The 25,349-nt window shown below is 33.0% G+C and overlaps 1 protein-coding gene across 2 annotated transcripts in view; it reads right to left on the bottom strand.

Annotated features, from left to right (window-relative positions):
* Nucleotides 1-18,981: 18,981 nt before the first annotated feature.
* Nucleotides 18,982-25,349, bottom strand: part of LOC148610791 (uncharacterized) — a 44,660-nt gene continuing 38,292 nt past the window's right edge. For both annotated transcript variants that reach the window (XM_088596151.1, XM_088596152.1), the window contains exons 4-7: nucleotides 24,948-25,150; nucleotides 23,560-23,799; nucleotides 22,164-22,385; nucleotides 18,982-19,659 (exon numbers count right to left, since the gene is read on the bottom strand). In XM_088596151.1, the coding sequence (XP_088452277.1) occupies nucleotides 19,304-19,659; nucleotides 22,164-22,385; nucleotides 23,560-23,799; nucleotides 24,948-25,150 (1,021 nt within the window). In that variant the 3' untranslated portion in view covers nucleotides 18,982-19,303. The remainder of the gene's footprint in view (nucleotides 19,660-22,163; nucleotides 22,386-23,559; nucleotides 23,800-24,947; nucleotides 25,151-25,349) is intronic.

Below are 25,349 nucleotides of genomic sequence, written 5' to 3'. Positions count from 1 at the left end.
TTGGTCATATAATACTAGATTACATACAAAATTGTTTGACGCCTGGATTACGTCTTATTTACGGGCGTATATTTTCATACAGGATGAGTGCACACACACACTTTTAATATGTTGAGGGTATAAATCTTTGACTAAAATGCTAAAATTTTCAATATAACTATCATGTGGTGGCTGTGACACATTAATTTGAGTAAAAATTCTTCAAATCTGTCATATTCTTAAAAAATGTAAGAGTGCGCACACTGTTCATATGTTTGATGGTATAACATCATTGACTAAAATGGTAAATTTATTGATATAACTATCACATAGGGACTACGACACAGCTTGAATCAAAATTCTTCAAAAATGTCATATTCTTGCAAAATGTATGAGTGCGAGCACTTTTAATTTCCATGAGGGTATGAAATTAATGACTGAAATGCTAAATTTGTCAATATAACTATCATCTGGGTGGCTGTTAATATATTTTAAGGACTGTTTTGTTTCGGTTTTCACTTTTTACAGAAAATTACTAAATGATCGTAATATGAATTTTGACATTGTATTTGTAATTTTTCTCTTAAATTTGCTATCTCCTTAAGAAAAATAAAATGCTGATTTTATATTCAAATGTCGAAGTAAATTAAATATGACATTTCTTTAATTCGTTTCAATAAAAATTCCGAAGTTTACACGAAATGATCATACGTCTAGTATAAAACAAAACTGCGATCAGACCGTTCAACAATCATCGGTTATCGATCCGTTAAAAAGTTGCGCGGATCGATCCAAGGACTGTAATCAGAAGAAGAAGAAGGGTCCCCATTGAAACAGAAAAAACTTTAACAAGCAGAACATATAAAATGTAGTCATAACAATTGGAAATCTCATTGAAAGTGTTATATTTAAGAAATCGCTGAGGGTAAAACGTCCCACATAAACGACCAGCCCGTGGTAAAGCTATGATAAAATAGAGTTTCCGTCATTTATTCCAATTCTAATGTGACTAGCTTCTTGATACTTTTGAATAGACTCAACCTATGTGTTACACGGTATGTTGGTCATGAGTTTAACGTTCTTTTTACCATAGCTGAGGTCTAAAGAGCTTTGAACTCAATTCCTCAAAATCAATTCCAGGAGTACCATGTATGACGGTTACTCCTGGAATTGATTTTTTGAACAATATTTTGAAAATACACTGAGCTGGTTGTTAGATCTTCTATTCAAATATGAAAATAGAATTTAAAAGTTTAATTTCTGACCCACGATTTCACCATAAAACCGTTTTGAACAAGTCGTTTTTGAAAATTCTACTCTAGAACGATTTGTAGCATTTTTACAGGAAAACGACTTTTGGCTGTTCTACCATGGACCTACGGCTTGATAGGTTTCACAAAATCGAATTTTAAACTATTTTGACAAATGTTGATCTCAACCATTGAGTTTCTAGTACCGTAATTAAAAGGTGAAAATCAATTTTTACTAACGTCGAACTTAAAAAAACAAAATAAAGTATTCTTCATCGCTACCAGAATGATCACTTGAGCCTTGCTAAAATAAAAATAAGTTAAAATAGGTAAACAATCCTCTTAATATCTATAACCATCCCTAATATGGCGCGATATACCAAAACAAAAATATAATAAAATAAACACTTATTCAAATCAATGCAACGGCATTCCTCTTTTGGTCTCTCTACCACGGACGATGTGATTTACCATCTATGTACTGGATTCCTAAACTCCACAAGAATCCACACAAACAACATTTCATAGCTGGATCTGCAAAATGTACCACCAAAACTCTTTCAAAACTTTTAACTTTTATACTCAAAACTGTCAAAGAGGGTCTACAGTCCTACAACAATACTTGTTACTCCCGTAGTGGTATCAATTCAATGTGGATCCTGAAAAATTCAAAAGATCTTTGGAGACAATCAGTTCAAGACTAGTATCTGAATATAATAAAATTAAAACCTTTTTCAACACTGTATAATTCTATTCCCCATACTCAGTTAAAATCCCGACTTAAAAACATAATACATCGTTGTTTTTCTAAAAAAAGATGGTACTCCTAGATACAAATATATAGTTCTTGATAGAGATTCCTCATACTTTGTAAGAAATAATTGCAAATCATCTTCCAAATATACAGAGGAAGATGTTTAGAAAATGCTGGAATTTTTAATCGACAACATATTTGTCCAGTGTGGTGGGCGTGTTTTTCAACCAACGGTCGGCATTCCGATGGGAACAAATTGTGCTCCTTTACTTGCTGACCTTTCCCCTCACTCTTATAGGCTGACTTTACAGCTGATCTGATGCGGAAGAAAGAATATCGTTTCGCTAGATCCTTTAATCTCAGTTTCCGCTATATAGATGACGCATTATCTTTAAACAATCTTAATTTCGGGGATTTTATACATCGCATCTATCCAAAACAACTTGAGATATGGAATACTACAGACACTTTGAAGTCAGCCTCATATCTTGACCTACACTTAGAAATCGATGGTAAAGGAAAATTATTTACCAAACTTTACGACAAACGTGATGTTTTTTTTCATTCAAAATTGTCAACTTTCCTTTCATATTGGCAACATCCCTTCAGCACCTGCGTATGGAGTGTTCATATCACAACTCATACGTTATGCCAGGGCCTGCCAAAACTACGCAGACTTTTTGTATCGCGCTAGAACGCTAACAAATAGGCTTCTGTAACAGGGTTATGTTGCTACAAGATTGAAGTCATCATTACAGAAGTTTTATTGTTGTCATCATGAACTCGTGGATCGTTATGGTGTATCCATCTGCACCATGAAAACTGATTTATTCAACGGGTCATAGTTTTCCTTTCCGCGTTTGTCTACCCTGGATTTGGCTTTTTATGAGCACCTCGGCGGGTGTTTCTAGAAATGCAGAGGACACTTATCCTACTGGTTAACCTGGTCCATGCTCCCAGTTTTTAGTGGAGTCCGAGTTGCTCATTTGCTTTTGTTACTTTGTATGTATGATTTTAGTTACTTTATGTTCTTTGTTGTGTATGTCTGTTTTTCATGCCTGGTCCTTGTCCCTGGATTACATTCTTTTGATTACCGTTATAACCTTGGTTCCCTTGATTACTCTTTCAATGTAATGCAGCTGGACTTGTTATACCTTGTATTTTATTCAGATATATTCAATTTTCTTATGTTTATAAATGTATTAAACTTGTTTTATTCAGTGCTGGAATCTTTAGAAATCAGGCAAATTGAATAATAATGAATCTTTCAAGAAAATAAAAAAAAACAAAAACAAAAACAAAAACAAAACAAAAACATAAAAAACAAAAACAAAAACACACACACAAACACAAATGTGAATATTTAGTAAAGACGAATTGCAGATATTTTGTGTGTCAGGGGACTCAGAAAAGTTTAAAGGTAATATAGAATAACTGGAATTAGAAAGTTATGCGATGAAATGTCAATGCATTTTATATAAGTAATACAAGTACATCTAATTACTAAAAATGAAAAGATCAATGCTATGTCTTTATTTTAGATAATAATTTGAATGAGATTTTATGACAAGATTTGTTTACACTTTGACTTACCATATGATTGATTGTAACTGGGAATAAAATTTTATTTTTTGTCTGAAAACTTGCATCAGTCAACTGTATAACATATTTTGCAGCAACTTGACGAACGCAATGTAAGAGGTAAGTTTTATTAGATTATCAGCATTCCGTCTGACTGGGAGAAAATTCATCTCTTTATGCCCCGCTCTGGCATTGAAGTCATATATATTTTAGTTCAAAGTTCATAGGCCACTATACATGGTACGCGAAACAATGTCTTTAGGTCATCTACCTACGCAGAAAATATCTAACGCCATAATTGAAAGACAAATACAAATACATCCAAGACACTAGGGTGTCACCAATAATAATAGAATTTGACCTAGAAGTCGAAGTTAAGTGTCATAGGCCACTATACATGGTACGCAACATATCCCACCAGGTGATCCACCGATATGAAAAATATAAAAAGCCCACACCGAAAGAAAAAAAACAAAATACGACTGCCCGGACACGCGGTTTTCACCGAGTAAGCAGAAATTTGACCTTGAGGTCAAAATTCAAGGTCATAGGCTACTATCCAAAGTATTCTACACTTCCTAGCATAGGCTGTATATCATGTAACCTTCAAACTCCATGGCCCATTAGGATGACAAAAAGCTTTCCTACATACGTCTATTCTGATATCCAGCAATAACAACACAAAAAATCACATATACTTGAAAATTTGCATCGTCAGAATAACACACAAAAAAACTTTAGATTATACCATGTTTTATTATAAAATATCCATATGTTATGCACAGACAGTTTAATAATTTTATGTCGATGCTCTGACGTTAATTTTTGTATGTGAAAGTTAAATGTGCACATTGTGATTTTACAGTTAACTGTTTCGAGTTTCCTTTAAAGTGTAGGTTCAGAAATTTCTATAATAGCAGCGAAATTGGCAAATATGTTTTAAAGAGCTCCTGAAAATGAAGTGTAGGTTAAGAAATTTCTATAATAACAGGGGAAATGGCAAATATGTGTTATAGCTCATGAAAAAGGTAAAAAGCTTCCAATTTACACCATATACCACCAACCATTCGCGATTTCCCTACCCCTTTTTGAATCCCACATGCTGAATCACAACAAAGCTGATTGCCCCAATTTCGTTAAAACATTTTTATGCATAAGTACATTTGTAAATAGAAAATTTATATCATGACAAAATATATGCTAAAAACATATTGCATGGAATTTTATCGTTATAAAGGAAGATGTAAACGACTCAAAATATAATATAATAAATAAAATATTATCTCTTGTACTTGGAAGGCAGTGCTGGATTTCCATTATTTCTTTTGGTAGTTCCTTTGTTGGTATTTTTGGGAGACATGAAGTACTTCTTCGTTAAACACTGTTGTTATAAATGGAGAAATGTTTTAAAAATGAAAGTAAATAAACTTTATCTTTGTTTTGTTACAATTCCATTATATGCTTGCATTTTGTAATCGAATTTGTAAAAAAAGAGTTAAATCTAAAAACATGTTTCTGGTGGCCCTTTACCATTTTTGGCCCACTTAATCATGCTAGATTTATTTGTGACAGGATAAAGTTTGTCTCTTAAAAAAGCATGTGAGCATGTAGAAAATAAAGTGGAACCTATGTTTTGGGAAAAAGATACTGTCCAAGATGAGACAATTAGTTTTTTTTTATTAAGTTTAGTTCTGACAGTGAGGGCAGTAAACGTGAGAACAGTGATGAAAGTGACGGGGATGATACTAAAAACTATGATTGAGAATTGTGTAGTGTTTGAATAAGTTATCAATAAGTATATACGTATCTTTTAACACTCTACTCTGATTACTATATTGTACTTGTATAATTTGCCATATATGGATGTCAAATCAAAGAATAAGAAGTCTTGATACAAACTTGTATACTAATTCTGTAAAATATCAAAACAATTGACAAACCACAGGCATTAGTTATTTAAATGACCTAAAGTCTGATTTTGACACATGGGTTGTGTTTTTTGCGTTAAGTCTCATGGAAAACTGTTTTTAGCATCTTATGTTTCAATTTGTGTAAATATCGGCATGAAAATGTACAGAAGTGTCAAAAATGGACTGCTCAACATGGTCTAAATGCTTTAAAGGCAAAGTAACAGGCTTAAATCTGAAATCTGAAGAGAACAATTTAAAAACAAAAGATAACAAACAAAATGTAATAGATTACTTTCAATCTGAAGATATGGTTAAAAAAGCGTAACATAAAAACTTCATCACTAGCTATATGATATCCCCCATACAATGGAAATGATGTCAGGAGCTGCAAAAGGGTAAGCATGTTCTACTCCACCAGCGACACCCGTCGTAATTTAAGTGTAAATAATTTGAAGATGGTCCATCCATAAAAAGCTCTCCGAAACCAGACCCAAAAGAGTTCCAAACAAGCCTTGATCTAAGGATCTACTTAAACTGTCTTTCAAACAAACACCCTATAAGCTTTGAAAAAAAAAACAAACTGTTCGGTATCAAAGAATAAAAAGTAAATGATACGTTGACACTCTTAGTCTAATCGAACAAAGGAAATAAGTATCCACATATTTAGTTTAATTGTTAGTTAGTTTTTCCTGCTTTGTTATTCTATAACATGTAAAACCCCACTCTTTCCTATTCTATTAAATCGAAAAAAAGCCAGTTCATCACGCCTCCGTTTTTACTTGTATCTTTTTCAAAGCATGCGTGCAAAGAAACAAAACAGATGGCATAACTATAAAATGGAAAGATAGTATGTTGTTTCAAAAGCCCATAACGATTTATCTAGTTCAATTCTTGTTGAAAAATATTGTTTTCACTAATAACGTTTTTCAACTGCTTTTAAATAATACAAGTATATCTGATCCCATAACGAAACGGTGAAATTTGAAATCCCTATCTTAAATGCTTGATAAATGTTACAAAATCTATACATCTGAACCCATTGCTGTCAATAAAGATGCATGAGTTTGATGCAATTGGTGGATATTAGCTTAAAGTTAACACTAAAAAAATATTGTCTGAAAAACTACGTTTGGTTTTCAAAATTGCACCTTTCCTAAATACTCACTTTAAAAGAAACGAAGATCATCAACATAACTTGATCATATTTTTTTATCAAATTTGATTTATAATAGCATGTACTTGTGACAGAAAACAGAGTGCCCTTCTTTAATGCCATGATTTATAAAGAGTTACCAAACATCTGTGTACGACGATTATTATTTGACAGCATAATGATTGCCCATTTAAGTTATACAAATAATAGCATCTGTTGCCAGATTATCTTGAAAGAGTTTGCTGTGTTTCTAACTCGTCTACATATGTGACAGTTGTGGTATCGTGTAAGTGCGGTATACGTTCAAAAATTCAAATGTGTGGTTTATGAATTATACAGTGGTCAAATGAAAACAAACTGCATTCTCTAAATAACAACAACAATACCATTCAGATACTACATGTCTCCCTGTTTTCTGTTTGCAATATATAAGTTTTATATACGTTTGTAGTTATGATATTTCAAGATATAAGCCGTTATTTTGTAATATTTACCTGACTGAAGACATCTACCCCGGACTTGACTTTTTATGAGCAACTCGGCGGGTGTTTATAGAAAAGCAGAGGACGGTTACCCTACCGGTGCTCCTGGTCCATGCTCCCAGTTTTTAGTGGAGTCCGAGTTGCTCATTTACTTTTGTTACTTTGTATGTATGATATTAGTTACTTTATGTTCTTTGTTGAGAATGTCTGTTTTCCATGTCTGGTCTTTGTCCCTGGATTACATTCTTTTGATTACCTCTATAACCTTGGTTCCCTTAATTACTCTTCCATTTTCATTTGATGATATGCTTCATTCAAACCGCTTATATCAATTATATAACTCAAGTAAATTGTATTTAAGGAAATGTGTATAACATTAAGGATGGTGTTTCTGATATTCTGTTAAAACAGAAACATTACATTTAACTGTATCTATTATCAATTCCAACCCCATATATATCAAGTATACATTTTTTCACCAAAACTTGCTAATACATAAAATTGTTTGCAAATGTTATGTCCCTTCTCCTAAGCCTGCCTCCTTAATTAAATCAATGCCATATTTTTACGGTTATTTAATCCCCACTAAATTGTAATAATTTAATGATTTTAAGTTCTATAAATGTTATTACGTAGAGCATGTTTAAACTATAGCAACATTATTTGATGCAATTACTGCGTTGTACAGATAAAACTGAATATTTCGAAGTTAACTTTATTATAAGAAATGAATTTGGCGTCATATATATTACCAAATATGTCTTTTTTTGGCGATACAGCTGCCGAAGTCACATTATAATAGCAATATTTGATGTAAGGAATGGTGTAAGATTCATTTACACACAGATTTGTCTTAAAATTCGTATTTTATTCACAGTTTGTGCTATTTTTTTTTCTGAACAATTTTCAAATAATATCAAATAAAAATTCTTAAACGTTAAAAATAAAATCGTAAAATTTCAAGCAAATGTTTAACTTCTCAATTAATTATAACCTCTGAAATCATGCAGAATAGCTTTCAACGTTTTGGTAATTTCGTTTTGTTAATAGAAATTCTTCTAAGTGGAAGGTGGATCGATTAAACAATGATTGGCCATCCGTTGCTTCAAATACCAGCTGCATTAAATACAATCTATTTCCAATATTGTTTTTTCGTTTATTTTTCTTAAATCTATTCATGTTTAGTTTAAAGCATCATCCACATATTTTTTCATGTATAGAATATTTTTCAGTAGGAAGATAAAGTTGCAGACATAGCCTTCCTGACCAAATTGTCTTGATTATTCCACTTCATAATCATTGCATCATATTACTGATAACGGTTGTTGTTAATTCTTCCATTGTTAATTGATATATTGAAATATATCACGTTCAAGATCAGTTGTTTAGCGCTAGAGAGGAAGGTTAGCTATGCATTAAGATATTTACGATCGTCTCCATTTCTTTTTATGCTTTGTTTCATTTTTATATATCATTTAAATCATGAAACTTTCCTTTATTCAAAGGATATGAATGGCGTGGTCTTAAATCTCTTAAATCGAAGGCTTGCAATACAATATTCACACCCATTTACACAGCCAGTTGAATCATATTGTACCGCTTTATAGATGTCTCGTCAAATGTAAATGATGTCTTACTTAGAATACATTCTAAAACCACCCTTTGAAGTAATTTACAGACAAAACTGCACAATGAAAAAACAAAACCTTTTATATCTGAATCTACAATACACAAGTAGCATTATTTGTATAAATGGTTTTAAATATATTTGTGGCAGAGTCTTTTAGATTGATCCTTACAGTATACACAGAAAATGTTACTGTACATTTATGGCTTAATAAGGAGTAAACCGATATAATTTGTTCAAGTGTTTTCAAATGACCGATTGCTTCAGTTACTACTATTCACCACTAAAATTGGAATGACAGATTGCCACGTATTAAATATAATGATTCCTGTTTGTATGTTGTTTATATGTACGAGGTCGGTCCAATTCAAATTTTTATCAGAACTACAATAGCTTTCTATCAGGTTATATCAAATCCATGCAGGTGTAAGAACAATATGAAGAATTGATCGCACAGTAAGGATTGAACTTTTAAGTAATCCCTGATATAGTATCTTAAATGAAGGAATACGCTTACTTAAGATTGATATTGGCTAAAATATACCAACAAACTATCGGCTAATGAAAACATTTTAGCAGCAATAAATAGTGACGTTGTCGCGCCACTGCTGGCTAGTGTGTATCTCCCATTAGCGCATAAACACTACCAGGGTGACTGCACATCATATTTTACTCTAGTTACTAGTGTATGTGCCGAATGTATTATTTGTGGGTTCTATAGGCACTTAGCTAGGATATCATGTGTACATAAATACGGTCTCCATATATTTATGTTACTGAATAAGGCTATCATATCCAAGACAATTACAAGTTCACACCCTGTTTATTTATCATTAGTAATGGAAACAACTTTCCACAATATATAACAAGTGTGAATACATAAGGTATATTTTGTAATTACTTTATCATTTCATGGACCGAACACAGCAACACACAATTAATAGTATGTACCAGATTTGGTGCTTAAAACGGAAAGATGCAACACCAGCTCTTAGCTTGGTGCAACGAAATGTGGTGCCAAGAATTAAGCTTGGTTTGTTGGCGCAAAAAATTAAAAGTTCCGAAATTTAATTACGATCAATAACATAATCCATAAAATATTCAATTCATTAGGTATGCCGTTCGTGTTAAACTTTAAACAGCATTTTCTACAATGAACTTAGCAATCGTAAAGTTTTAGTCTAAAGTGCACCAGAAACGGTGCTTGGTGTTACCACCGAACATGTATGAATAAAGTACTCAACCAGCGCTAATATTCAACACGAAGGAATATCTAATCTATAAATCGCGTAAATAATGAATAATAATTACCATCGCGACTGCGGAGGTAAGATGAGTTTGCGACATTCTGAAACCGTAAATACTATCGAGAAAATCAGGAAAACAGACTTGAATGTTTTGTAGCATCAGAAAAAGTGGCACCGAGTGACGTAATATTCATACTGACGTCATAAAAATATTGAAAAATCAGAAAATTATAACGTCGATCTCTGGGCAAAAGCATGTAAAAACAATGGAGATCGGCTGCTGTGTATTGTCCGATATAACCATAAATACATTAATATATCAACATGTGAAAAAATACCAAGGATATACAACAAATCCTTCGTATAACAGGTAATGACGTGCTCTATAATAATTCAATTTGATTCATATATATATATATATATATATATATATATATATATATATATATATATATATATATATATATATATATATATATATATATATATATATATATATATATATATATATATATATATATATATATATAAAGTCTAAAGGAATCTGCCAACCAGCAAACGTAATGGGTATCGGATCGTCCAGTCATGTCGATGCAGCACAAACAAAAATAATTATATAAGTGCGGACGAAATAAACACTGAGTTTAACAAAATGTACGATAATAACCACATTGACATTGAATCTCTTGAATATCTCAAACCTTAAAATCCTAAGCCTGGTCGATTCCACCTACTCCCCAAAATTCATAAAGTTAACAACCCAGGTAGACCTATAGTCTCTGCTAACGGGCATCCAACAGAGAAAATTTCGGAATTCGTGGACTTTCATCTACGTCCACATGTTGAAAAACATCCATCATTTATAAAAGATACGACTGATTACTTACAGAAGATGCAGGCTATGAATCCCCTTCCACCAAACACCACTCTGGTCACTATGGACGTTACATCTCTTCATACAAACATTCCTCACTCTGATGGTATCGAGGCTTGCAGAGAAGTATGTGACTCTCGGGAGGTCAAAGTTGCACCTACTGACTGCCTAGTCACTTTACTCACAATGGTTTTAAAAAAGAACAATTTTACTTTTAATGGAGACCATTACTTACAAATAAATGGCACAGCTATGGGTACCAAAATGGCTCCGTCTTATGCCAACATTTTCATGGGAAAATTTGAAAAAGAACTACTTGAATTCTCTATAGAAAAGCCTCTGTCCTGGTATAGGTTTATTGACGACGCGGATATAAAGTGGACACATGACGAAGAAGAACTAAACAATTTTATCGCCCGTGCCAACAATCAACATCTTTCAATTAAGTTCACTCACGAAACATCTGCTACTAGCATCTCGTTCCTCGGTACCTCCAGCACCTTATCGGGAAGGGGGGAGAGCTCTCCACGGACCTATACTCAAAACCAACTGACACACATCAATATCTTATGCCTAAGAGCTGTCATCCATCTCACCTGACTAAGAGTATACCATTCAGTCAAGCTCTTAGGCTAAGACGCATTTGTTCAAATGACGAATCCTTAAAGAAACGTCTAGGTCAACTGAAGAACAATTTAAGAAGAAGGGGATATAGATACAAGACCATCAAAGAAGGGTTCCAAAAAATTCACAATATCCCAAGAAGTAGTCTGTTACAATACAAGGCAAAGAAAAAATGTAAAAGAACCCCTTGTGTTCTAACATGCCACCCCTGCCTTAAAAACAGCCACAACACCATTCGTGAGCACTGGGCCTCTGTCGAGAGAAACTCAACATTATCCAAAGTCTTTCCCGAACCATCTATGATTGCTTTCAGACAGCCAGACAGTTTGCGTAGTCAACTTGTGAGGGCGGAAATATCTAAGCCCAACTTGACTCCAGGCGAGAGTCGCTCCTGTGGTGACAAAAGGTGTAAATGTTGCAACCAAATGCACCACTCGTCATCATTCACCAGCACAGTCACGGGGAAGCGCTACAAAATATTTTGCAACGTGCACTGCAAGAGTGCTAATGTAACATATTTGCTCCACTGTCCCATTTGTGGCCTTCAATATGTTGGTGAATCTAAACAGCCTTTTTACAAGCGCTTGAACGGACACAGGAGTGACCTAACAAAAAAGCCTTTACTCCCAGTCAGTCAACACTTCAGATTACCTAACCACTGCCTCGATGATTTCAACAAAACGAAAATCTTCATCGTGGAACAAAACACGATCTACAGCGATCTACAGAGAGTTAAGCGGGAGGGACTTTGGATAAAAGAATTCCGTGTTTTACACCCACACGGAATTAACAAAAAACATTAAGTTCTTCCTAATTTGTGTAGTTTCTTATAACAGTATTTGTAAATATTTTTATTTTTATAGTTCAGTATTCAAGACCTACACACAACATGTGTCTATAGCACAATGTTCAAGATCTTTGTAACTGTCGGTAAAAAATTTTTATACGTCACAGGTATTAACCTGATTAGGTAGTGAAATGTGTTCACAGACCATTTACTTTCATACACACTCAGTTTATTTAAGGCACTGAAGAAGGTCATTTGTTGACTGAAAATTGTGCCCATTATATACTTTATTATAGTGTGTTAACATCTTTATCGGTATCGTTGTACAATCCTTTAGACTTATATATATATATTGTTACATGTGTTAAAATTTAGGTCTTTTATGTATATTGCCATCGACATAAATTTAGAGCAAACTCCTGTTATTTCTTTTTTTCTGTTTTCTCTTCCTGAAAAGAACTTATAAATAATTGTATTTTGCTCTGTTTACTACAATCTGCACTGAGATCGTCTTTGTTTCATGATATCACATTTAGGCCGTGTATTTTGATTTTGATGTACGTGCATTATCCCATTATTGATGCCTAAATTTTTTTAACGGAACATGTGCTATATTTCCGACATAATTAAATGTCATTCTATCCTTTCAATTGGTTTTATTAAATTTAATGATTAGAGCATAATGACTTTTGATTTAAACGCATAAAGATTAATATTTGAATACTACAAACGCACAAAAGCATTATAAAAAAATAATCAGCAAGACAAAAGAAGTTCAAAGGTTTACATTATTTGGTCTTATGAACATTAAAAAGTATTGGGATACAAATTTATCGGCAAGGCAACCGAATATTAAATAGTACCCTGAAATGACTTCTATAAATAAATTGTCCTAGAGTATAATGCATGAAACCCTTTAAAAATGCAGTAGAACAAAACAAAACGCAAAAAAACCAAAACAAAAAATAAATAAATAAAAAATAAATAAAATAAACAAAAAATCAAAACAAATCAGCAACTCGGACTCCTCTAAAAACTGGGAGCATGGACCAGGTGCACCGGTAGGGTAAGCGTCCTATGCTTTTCTAGAAACACCCGCCGAGTTGCTCATAAAAAGTCAAGTCCGGGGTAGACAAACGAGGAAAGGAAAACTATGACCCGTTGAATAAATCAGTTTTCATGGTGCAGATGGATACACCATAACGATCCACGAGTTCATGATGACGACCATAAAACTTCTGTAGTGATGAGTTCAATCTTACCTAACTTCATAAACTTCCTAAGAATCCATACAAAGAAAGGTATATAGCAGGATCTCCATCTTGCTCCACGATGAAGGTGTCAATTCATCTTACAAAGATATTGTCCGCAGTGAAGGATTGACAGCAAGGTTTTTGCAATACCACCTTATCTCATAGTAGCATTAATCATATGTTGATACTTAAAAATTCTAAAGAGCTACTGCAAAAACCTAAAATCCCGCAGCTTTTCGATAATTAGTTCTGTCCAAACTTTTGACTTCTCAACTCTTTACACATCGTTACCACATGATAAATTGATATCTCGTTTGAAAGGACTCATTCACAAATCGTTTCTGTTTCAAAAATTATATTGTTCTTGGTTACAAATCCATATATATTTCTAAAACATCGCAGAAGGGCAATGTGTGCTACACAGAAAAGCAGGTTTGTTATATGCCTGATTTCCTCGTTGATAACATATTTGTAACATTTTGAGGAGCTTTTTTTCAACAATAAGTTGGCACTCCAATGGGCACAAACTGTGTTCCTCTCTTTACCGATTCGTTTTTATATTCATACGAGACTGGAGTTCTTCATAAGGAATAAAAATAAATAAAAGATGCTAAATCTTTCTTATATATTGATGATGTATTGTTCATCAACAACACTTCTTTTGGTAAATGGTTACCTTCAATATATCCACCAGGGCTTGAGATACAGGGGACTTACATCTTAGATTGGTGATAAAAGAGACAACTAATTTTATATCATAATTTTCCTAACCTGTGCAGCAATATACCTTCATCTCCTGCATATGGTGCTTATATTTCACAATTGATTCGCTACGCTAGAGCAAGTACTAACTACTCTTATTTCATTGAACGCCCTAAATGACTCCGTAACAGACTACTGAATTAGGAGTAAGAAAAAATGCGTCTTAAAAGTCCTCTTACCTAATTCTTTTTAAGTAAGAAAATCCTTAGTTTATGAAATACTCACTTTCTTCTTAAACAGTGAGTAATGATTGATTTTTGTAAATTGTTCTTTGTGCTGACATGACCGCTGATTTACCGATTATTACAATAGCAAGCAAATGCTTTTTAATCACCACTGGTATATTCACGACCTAATGGAAGAGGTGGTTTAAGGCGCTGTAAAACTAATACATAACCCATCATTCTGTTTGAAATGTCTTTAGTAAGTCAGGACCATTGCATTACCAGTGCTCCGGTAATGTAATTTCTATTTTGCCAGATTAATTTTGGACTTGACTTAATTATGAAACGAATTAGTGTTCGGTAATTTTGTTGTAACCCTCATCATTTGAATCAGGTTCATATTGTAGTTTGTTTTATTTTTGTAATAGAAAGATGTTGCTTTTATCAAACGTTAACTGCATTTAATAGCGGCGTTGAAACTAAAATTAACTTCTCAATATTTTACTCCTGTCCTTGACCTACATGTAAACCAAATAAAAATGGTATATTTTTTTTTGATTTTGATTTTGTTAATTTTGTTTTATTGTTTCCATCAAGTGATTCCATAACCAAACTATACATTGAGTAGAAATCTTTCATCACTTTTTTGATAAGGCATTTCACTCCAATGGTTGGACCTTGTTTTACTCAGTTGATGACAGAAATCAAATATTTATATCTATATTGTTTTAATTTTGAAGGTGGTCTTCAACCCGAATTATTATGTTATGTTCTGGTCAATGATATTCATATGAATTTAGTTTGTCCATTTAGAGAATAAAGACTTACTTAGAGGAAGTCAGTTAAGGTCTGTTCCATTATATGCTAAGTTCAATTTGTTTATGTTCGTTAACTTGTGTCTTTTGTTTGTATCATCTCCGGTTTTTGATCGTCCTGAGATTTAATTGTAATTGTCTATGTGAGTTACCTATGAATTGATCAATGATATGAAATGTTTATATTGTACATTTAATACTAGTCTGATATAGTTAGAGATAAATAGTTAATTTCAATTGAACTGACTATACAGAATGATTTATATTTTCTTTTAAGTAACAAGAGACATTCAGAGTTATCTACCTTTGTATGCGAATTGTATGCTATGTGTACTGTCCCTGTCTGTTGTACATGTCTAACTTTGTGGTTTATACGTTATAGGGTGTGTAATCTATCAGTCAGAAATTCTAAAGAACCCTAGGTATATAGTTGGTTTATATGGCATATCTCAGTTTCCGCTATATAGATGACGTGTTATCTTTATAAACAATCTTAATTTCGGGAATTTGATACATCGCATCTATCCAAAACAACTTGAGATAAAAGATACTACAGACACTGTGAAGTCAGCCTCATATCTTGACCTACACTTAAAAATCGATGGTAAAGGAAAACTATTGACCAAACTTTACGACAAAAGTGATGACTTTTCATTCAGAATTGTCAACTTTCCTTTCATCTGTGGCAACATTCCTTCGGCTCCTCCGTATGGAGTGTTCATATCACAACTCATACGTTATGCCAGAGCTTGCCAAAACTACGCAGACTTTTTGTATCGCGCTAGAACTCTGACAAATAGGCTTCTGGAACAGGGTTATGTTGTACAAGATTGAAGTCATCATTACAGAAGTTTTATGGTCGTCATCATGAACTCGTGGATCGTTATGGTGTATCCATCTGCACCATGAAAACTGATTTATTCAACGGGTCATAGTTTTCCTTTCCTCGTTTGTCTACCCCGGACTTGACTTTTTATGAGCAACTCGGCGGGTGTTTCTAGAAAAGCAGTGGACGCTTACCCTACCGGTGCACCTGGTCCTTGCTCCTAGTTTTTAGTGGAGTCCGAGTTGCTCATTAGCTTTTGTTACTTTGTATGTATGATTTTAGTTACTTTATGTTCTTTGTTGTGTATGTCTGTTTTCCATGTCTGGTCTTTGTCCCTGGATTACATTCTTTTGATTACCGCTGTAACCTTGGTTCCCTTGATTACTCTTTGACGCTTCTATATTTAAATATTTTATCAAAGATACACATTTCAAAAGTTATAAACTTTCAATTTTTAGTGAAGAAGGTACCAAATTTTTTAATTTTGTACCATTGTTTTCTTTAGGGTATACAAAATACCAAAGAGGGATTCCTGTCAAACGGCTCTCAGTGCTTCAATCGCTATACTTTTTATGTATTTTGACTACCGTAATGTGGATTTAATTATTTCTCTGTCTAAGAATCAGGCAATATATATATATATATATATATATATACAACGTCTCAGAATGTGACGACTTTATTCGCTACACTGCTCCACCGGATCAAATTGATACAGGGAAGTTAACGTAAACTTATAGAAGGGTCTGAAAAATTCCCAACGATGTTAGAACTGTCAAATTTGCAAAGCAAATGTTTGGTCGTTCCCTCCGCGGGACTCGAACTCGTACCGCTGTGACATCTATGGCAACACCGTCTGCACTAAGTCCAGCGCCCTAGACCACTTGGCCAGACCCTGAAGGAAAATTTTACATATTTTTTACATATTTTATATATATATAAGGTGTGGCATATTAAAAAAATCATTGCATTATCCAAGTATTTAGACCTTATAATTCCAGAGATATCCATCAAAAAGTGTTAGTAAAATTTACCTTCATTTGATATTGATAGGTCAAATTAGTTGAAATGTACCATGGAAAAATAGCGGGAAAATTTTCCCGCACTTTTTTCCTATATAACAAGTAAAAAAGTACATACGTCACAGATACTTCAGGATAAATACATATCTTGACCTACACTTAAAGATCGATGGTAGGTGAAAACTACTGACCAAATTTTACGATAAACATGATGACTTTTCATTCTGAATTGTCCACTCACCTGTGGTAACATCTCTTCAGCACCTGCGTATGGAGTTTTCATATCATACGTTATGCTAGAGCTTGCCGTAACATCGCATTATTATTTTGGTTATTCTATGTTCTTTGTTTTTTTTTTGTGTGTCTGTTTTCCATGTCTGGTATTTGTCACTGGATTATACATTCTTTTGATTTTCGCTAGAATCTTGGTTCCCTTGATTACTCTTTCATGTTTGGTCTTAGTACCTGGATAGCATTCGTTTGGTATCCACTAGAATATTGGTTCCCTTGATTACACCTACCGATCATTTATTTTTAAACATCACATGAACTATGCCGACTTCGTCTACCATTGAACAATTGAGTACACATTATATGTCATAACAAAGGACATCCTAAATTCGGATACATATTCGGCTGAATTGAATATTCCGGAGCGGATACTTTCAGTCAATTACATAGTGTAATATAGTAGAAATACAAAGTGCGACAACTGCAGCTCGTTCAAATCTTACCATATTGATTTCGAGATAATTGAGTCTTAATGTTGGCAATGTTTCACAACAATGAATACAGAATCTGGTAAATACAATTGCCTAGAATTGTATGTACATGACACTTATTGGACATTATTTCATATTTCAAGAAAGAAAATTTGAGGTAACTTAACTCCCTTTCCTGTAAAATATTACATCAATTCCAATTACATTTCAATTGAGCAGCTTAAACATTTTTTTTTCTTTTTAGACTATAACTATAACTATAAGGACTGCTTGTACTTTGATTTTCATTTAAACATACCGATTTTATGAACAAAACAAAAAGAAGTTTGTGTTTTGAATAAAAAGAAATCATGGGTAGGGAAACATTTCAAACATAAAAATTACACATATGATTTTGTCGCCTCTCTTCCTAAACATTTTTGAAAATTTATTAAATGTTGCTATTTAAAGCAAAAACTTGACAAAAGCCTATTTACTCAAATGGTAAAAGGAGATTTTCTAAAATTTGCCCCCGTTATCATCACTGTGACCATAGGAATTTGGCTTGTTTCAGTTAGTTTTCTACATCATCTCAGGTTTGTCTATTGGCATTATACTTTTATATAGCAGATTAGTATATTTTTATTTCATAAATATGAACGTAATATTAAAGCATATCATTTTGATTCGTCTAGGCGACACATTGAAACTATTTGTGATGTGTACAATTTCATAACTAGATCCGTACAGTATACATCTCTGAAAATCCCCTGGTGACTTGAGTTTTATCTTTTGTGATATACTTCCTTTTCAAATCATCAAAAAAATCAAATTTCATTAAATAATAACAAAATAAAAAAAGATTTAAATACAGAAATGACCGGTTTCCGCAAAATGCACCGGTAACAGGCCGTAGACGCGCGACAGACCTGCAACTGCACCCCACAATATGTTACCCCATACTAAAGTTGCGTATAACATATATAGTGGCTGTAATTTATAGTTGCTGAGAAAAATTGTTTCTTGACCGTCTTCCACACAACCAACAACATACAGCTGCCATTTTATAAGTCGAGTTGCGTGATCAAGCTTCTTGTTTCACGTCAAGCGTCGTTCGTACAAAAGACACATATACCTTGCCTACCATTATGTATAATACCTGATCTTAACAACGTTTAAAACAATATTTTATTCTGATAGGTTTGTTCTTGTAAATAATAATAAAAACTTGCACCAAAAAAGAACAGTAAACATTTCATATCAACATAACTCACTCCACTTTCATATAAATTCATTTGATGTCACCGATCGTCACGTTAAATCAATGCCACATTAGTTGATACATTCCATATATGTCTTCCTTGCAGTTGTTATAATAATAGTTCGATAAACTTATTTCGAGTTACGTCTATTTCGGAAAATTTCGTTTTTAGTATTGACAAAAGATGATTTTATAAAAAAAAAGTTCAGCATGACGACTTCCGGTAAAGTATCACTTTTTACAACAGTAACTATGACATCTCTTGAAAAATGCTAAGGAGTCTTTCATAATTGTCGGTAAATCTATGCAAACAAGAAGTCCCGTTACGACTGTTAATATTACTACACCAACGTATCCGATGCTCTTGGCTGAAACGCGATCGTCAGGTGCGCTAGTTAGTTTTCTTTTATACGACGATGTTTCCTTCCTGTTCACAGTCAGTTCTGTCTGCATTTGTTCAATCTTTGCCTGAAGTTCTTCGGTTGTGATAGTACTACTTGCTAGCGAAAGCGTACAAGGGCAGTAACAGGAGGAGGAGGTTGAACCAGCATCCACGTCACTAGTTGTCACTAAGCCTGAACTTGATACTGTAAAAAGGTTAAATCAAAATAATTTGACCTGAATTTAACCTCTGGTTTAACAACCAAAATAATTTTAAGACAAAGGAAGATAACTCCATATTTTTCTTTCGAAATAGTGTAAGTTCATCCTTATTGCCCTTTTTGTATTTTTGATGTACCTATAAAAGGGTGTTTGAGCAAAAATGACTGGTTGTTAAGTGTATATATTTATATAGAGAACGCAAGAAGTGGGATATGTTCTATAGAATTCTATTACCTTCCAACCTTAAATGGAACACATATTTGTATATATATTTTTTTTAAAAACGTCACTTTTCGAAAGAGTTTTTATTCTAGAGTGAGTGGATCAGAACTTATATCGTTATATTTTTACATAAGCGTAATTCGTAGGTGTTTTTAATATTATCATGTTTCTGCAGTTGGATACACTGATAACTTATCTCTTTGATCATGTCATTGAGTTTTTCAACATATTCCCGCTTATCTAAACTCACGAGATGATTTCTGCGAATAATGTGTTTATATCCAGAGCTTCAATTTATTCGGACATTACAACTACCCGTAGTAGTAGTTTTTATATAATAATTGTTCTCATAATTCTGCAACCAGGTAACTTGCACGTGCATATTCTGTCGAGCTGGTTGCTCTCGGTGTGGCTTAGCCACAGCTTGAGTTGTGCTATCTAATATAATACATTGCATTTATATTGGTGAGTGCTATCCCTTGTAAAGTACAGTCCTTGAACCGATCCGGGAAACTATATGACGGATCGATGACCGATGAATGGTGACTAATCTGATCGCAGTTTTGTTATGTAAAATGAGTTTCCATTGGAACGAATCAAATATACATCTATATTGAATTTCCCTTAAATTAAAAATATTAAATATACAAATTGTATTTTGTTAAAAATAATACAAATGGAAAATAAAAAAAATATCATTATGTAAATATGTGTAAATATTCACAAACGAAACAACGGAATACAATGACCGCTCTGTGGTCACGTGATGCGATCACCGATTTAATGGATCGGTTTGACGGATCGATGTCTGATCGGAAACTGATCGTTGATCGATGACAGATCGCAATTTTTGTTGCGAGGATCGGTTCAGGTACTGTATAATATTGCAAAGGAAAGCTTGAACTATATAACACCTAATCCGAATAACATTCGCCATTGATTAGCGGGGTGAAGAATGATGAAAATACAAATTTATCGTCCGAAAGTGATATGTCGCTGAGAGAATGTAACTTAAATGGCGAATTTTCCAACTGAAAACTTAGCAATAAATCAAATGCATTTTGGAATGCTTCTTGTGTTATTATTTGACCTAAATGCAATTTTATTAGAGTCAAATTCCGGATCGCCTCGCAAAAAAAAACGATTGTACAGCTTCCCTGCAAAAACCTGAACATATTGAAAGGTCTTTAAATCTTTGAAAAATATGTTTGTATATCTAAAAAATCTAATAAACTGAACTGTAAAGAATGAGAAGAAATCTTACTCTGTATATTTACACAATAAGTATGGAACACCAAATAAGATGATTCAATATTCCGAATTGTGTAAATTTTTATCCACCTTTAGGAGTTAGACCTATGATAAGAAGCATAACTCTGTAAATCATCTACATGTGTGTATCATATTCAGTTTCATCCTAGCATGCCAAACATTCATTTGAAGCAGAATAAAATCAATTTAAGTTACTTATATGCTTAGTTGAAATTCATCTAAAATGGTTTAAACACACGTACCAATGATACGCAAGAGTCATGCCCTTAACATAAGTCTACTTCCTTCATCTTTCAGACTCCATAAAACAACTACACCTAATATTATTGAACATACTTAATTTTTTAAGGCAAACTTAGTTTTAGTTTTCAGTAATGTTCTATTCATTCTTTGGTGAAATAACCAGTACATTGTAAAATATATATTTGACATTACAGTTCCTATTACAAATATTTGTATTCTATATACGCATATACCCATCTATTTTTTTTAATATCAAACATTTTGAAAAATGTTGTTACATTTATATGCACAAGGCGGGAGACTGTCTCAGACTAATCAACCGCTTAAATTGTAACAGCGACCTAATAAAATCATGCAAAGAGCGGTTTAGAAAGATAATTTTACAGATTTTAAGATGAAGGCGTCAAAGGTTTATATAAGTAGTTTTCGTATTTTGATTGTAGACTAATTCACACTTTTCTTAGAGGACGCTTACCCTACCGGTGCACCTGGTCCATGCTCCCAGTTTGTTGTGGAGTTCGATTTGCCCATTTGCTTTTGTTGTTTTGTGTATATGGTTTTAGTTACTTTTTGTTCTTTGTTGTGTATGTCTGTTTTCCATGTCTGGTCTTTGTCCCTGGATTACATTCTTTTGATTACCGCTTGAACCTTGGCTCCCTTGATTACTCTTTCTTGAATAACAAGGGAAATTATCATGTGAAAACTAGGAAATTAGTGACAATAAAGGTTTACAGAAACCTCAATTAATTACCAGTTGTGGGTAAAATGCCACTTGACGACTCCACCACCGTCGATGATTCAATGTTATTTGAAGAAAAATGATACACAGTCATTGCAGAGGGTGATGTCGATGGTATGTCACTACTGTATACTGTGGATGAGAGGACAACACTTGAGGACGAAGGCTCAGGACAATAGTAGTCGGATATCACTGGTGCAATAGTTAAAGGTGTATCACTCCGGATGAATAAATCTGCCAAACATAAATGGACAATGATGAATATTGTGATTAAAGGCAGCCATTTTTAATATGCCGTTTTATACATAAGCAATGTTTGTAAATGTGTGTGGTAACTATAACAGTAAATTGACAAATATTGACCTTATGCCGAAAAATCGTGTTAGATTAACACGCTTATGTGACTGTACTCTTATAAGTGAAGTTTCGGATTCTAATGCACTAGATATAGTAAGCAAATGTCATTAACACGTGATAAATCCAAGAAATCTACTTAACCTATTCGAAAGAATTGATCTAATCATGTATGAAAAGATTTCGAACAATATAACGATAATTGAATAACAGTCCATAAAAAAATTGAGAAACTGTCGATATTGCAGTGATTGATGGTGAAGAAAAACCCACCAAGAAACGGTTTTTTTTAAAATCTACATATGCTATATTTTTACGTAACAGTCTTCTTTTTTAAATTCAGATATTATTTTGAGAAATCCTACATTGATATCCCTTGAAAGTCAATAAAATCGAACAAAATCACGAAAAATCAATCTTGCAAAGTGCTAATTTCATATACAGTCTAAATTAATTTTATCTCAAGCGCAACACCAAATTGAAAAACTATGACTTGTTATGTGGTCTGTAACTGATTCCAAATAAGAAATAAAAATAATTTCTCTGGGTTTTGCATTCGCAAAAAGCCAAGCAACGAAAAATTAAACTTTTATAGACTTTAAAAGACACAATATGGTCTTCAATGATGGGCAAAACCCATACCATAAAGCAAGCTGTAAAAGCCCCAAAAATGTATGAAGTGAAGCTATCATAGTAGACGAAAATTGACCAAATTTATAGAAAAAAAAACGTAAAACATGTCATGAAAACCCTTGTTTAACCATTAGCAGGATTTGATGAATATTTAAAATGGACATATATAGTATGGGAGAAAATATCATAGATTAAACGTTTCAATAAAACCTAATGCCAAAGATTTTAGACAAGAAATTGAAGATCTGTTTTGTTGATAACGGTAAAATATCATGCAATCCTTTTTTCATACTTTTGTTAATTTACAAGATTCAACCAATATGCATCATTAATGCCATGCGAAATACTAGTTAGTATTAATGTCGTGAATGAAAACTCTGCAGTAGTTTCTACGATTTTTTTATTTATTTATGACACATACTTTTCATGTATACTTGAGTTGGTGGTCGTCCATTTTTAAGGCCCAAATTACTTCCATAAAAATGTTTGTAACATTTAGTTGTGGATATTTCTGATTGAAAAGCTGCACATTCTGGGTCATCCATGCAAATTTTTTCACAACTTGTGTCTCCAGTAATAATGTCCACAGTGTCATCATGACCTATATCAATAGGTGCTACTGCATCCGGGATGTTAATTACATCGAAGCAATCACCATCATCTAAAAGAAACACAAAGTTGAGTTTCGTTTGTTCTCGTAAAACCATTGAAACCAAGAGTGATGTTCTTTGTAAACTAGACTTAAATGACATAACGCAGACAAACTCATACTAAATGAACAAAAGAGCCGATTTCAACTGTTAACCTCCAAGTACATACAGGTAATACAGTAGTCCATGATTCTCTTATTTTAAAATTGAAATTATTATTAAACTAATAATTCAGTTAGTTTTGTCCAGAATTATTTTCTTCACTTTTCACGACTCTGAACTTTGCCGTCCAACAGTTTAAATAAATTTATAAAAGGTATAAAACTTGTGGTTGCTTGTCTGAAAAAAATTGACAACTTTTTTTTATCATAACCATGGGGTTTTAAATCCACTTTCAATATCAAACTTAGAGCATTCAATTTCTTCATTTTCTTCATTTTTATTACGTTTTACTGAAAAGAAATTTATTGAAATATTTACCTAAGCAAGTTTCAGAAATCATGTATTATTCGCAAGAAATTAATTAATATCAAAGAGAATTTTTGCATAGGGGCTTTGCAAAATGCATTTACTTGCCTAAGGTTTAGTTGCCATATATTTTTCCTGCTTAATACAGTAAATGGAATTATTTTTTATAAAATAAAAGTCTCAAACTATTGGTGACGTTTTGCTGTTAAACAAGAAATCCTTTTAGCTTAAAAATGATTATGCAAACAAAAATCACAAGAGAAAAAGTGCAAAATATTGCAATTGAATAAAAACAAAATAATAAAAATGATAGAAAAATCTGTATTTCATAATTTCTATAGAAAAAAAAACACACGGATAAATATGGTGAAGCGTAACAAATGCACTGGCGTATAACTTAATTACAATATAGTAAATACTTTCTTAGATCACCAAGAGGCTTTCAACAGAAGGCTCTGAAAGGCCACAACAACAAAAGTAATAAAATTCACGTCATCATAACGATGATGGCAATGTTAAAAATTCAAACTAAAAGGTAATTTTACGACACATAGACACATGAATGACCAACATCTCATGACTGTTGACAAGAGCATGAAATCAGAGGGGCATGTTTTATAAGTATATCTCCTTTGATAAATTAAATGAAATGGCTGAATTAAAGAAAATATAATACGCAAAAAAAACAAACCTTCTGTATTATCCTCGCAAATAAAAGACTGAGTGTCATCACAGTTATTTAACACGTATGTTTGGTCTGTTGTATTCAGTATGACACAACCTTCCATAGACCCAGGGTTCCAAACGCCGAGTTGCATTGTGTACTGGGTGCAGTTATCCAGCAGCAGCCGAACAGGGTTCGTCTCTTGATGTAAGCCAATCCACAATAATGAACTGTAAAAAAACAGGTTGTTATATTTTTTATAAGGTACAGATCCTCATACGAAATATCGTATCTGAAATAAAAACAAAAAATCAAACTCCAAATTGTTGCAATATAGTTTTATATGACTTTGGTCACCTAATCTATCTCTTGAACGGTTTGATATTATGCGATATCATACTGTGAACAATGAGATACTAATAATTGAAT

This window comes from Perna viridis, chromosome 8 (assembly GCF_037379345.1).
Source record: "Perna viridis isolate PV_CMFRI_1.1 ecotype Kerala chromosome 8, ASM3737934v1, whole genome shotgun sequence".
NCBI lineage: Eukaryota > Metazoa > Mollusca > Bivalvia > Mytilida > Mytilidae > Perna > Perna viridis.
The sequence above is the reverse complement of the archived record's forward strand: the minus strand, read 5'-3'. Positions and strand labels throughout refer to the sequence as shown.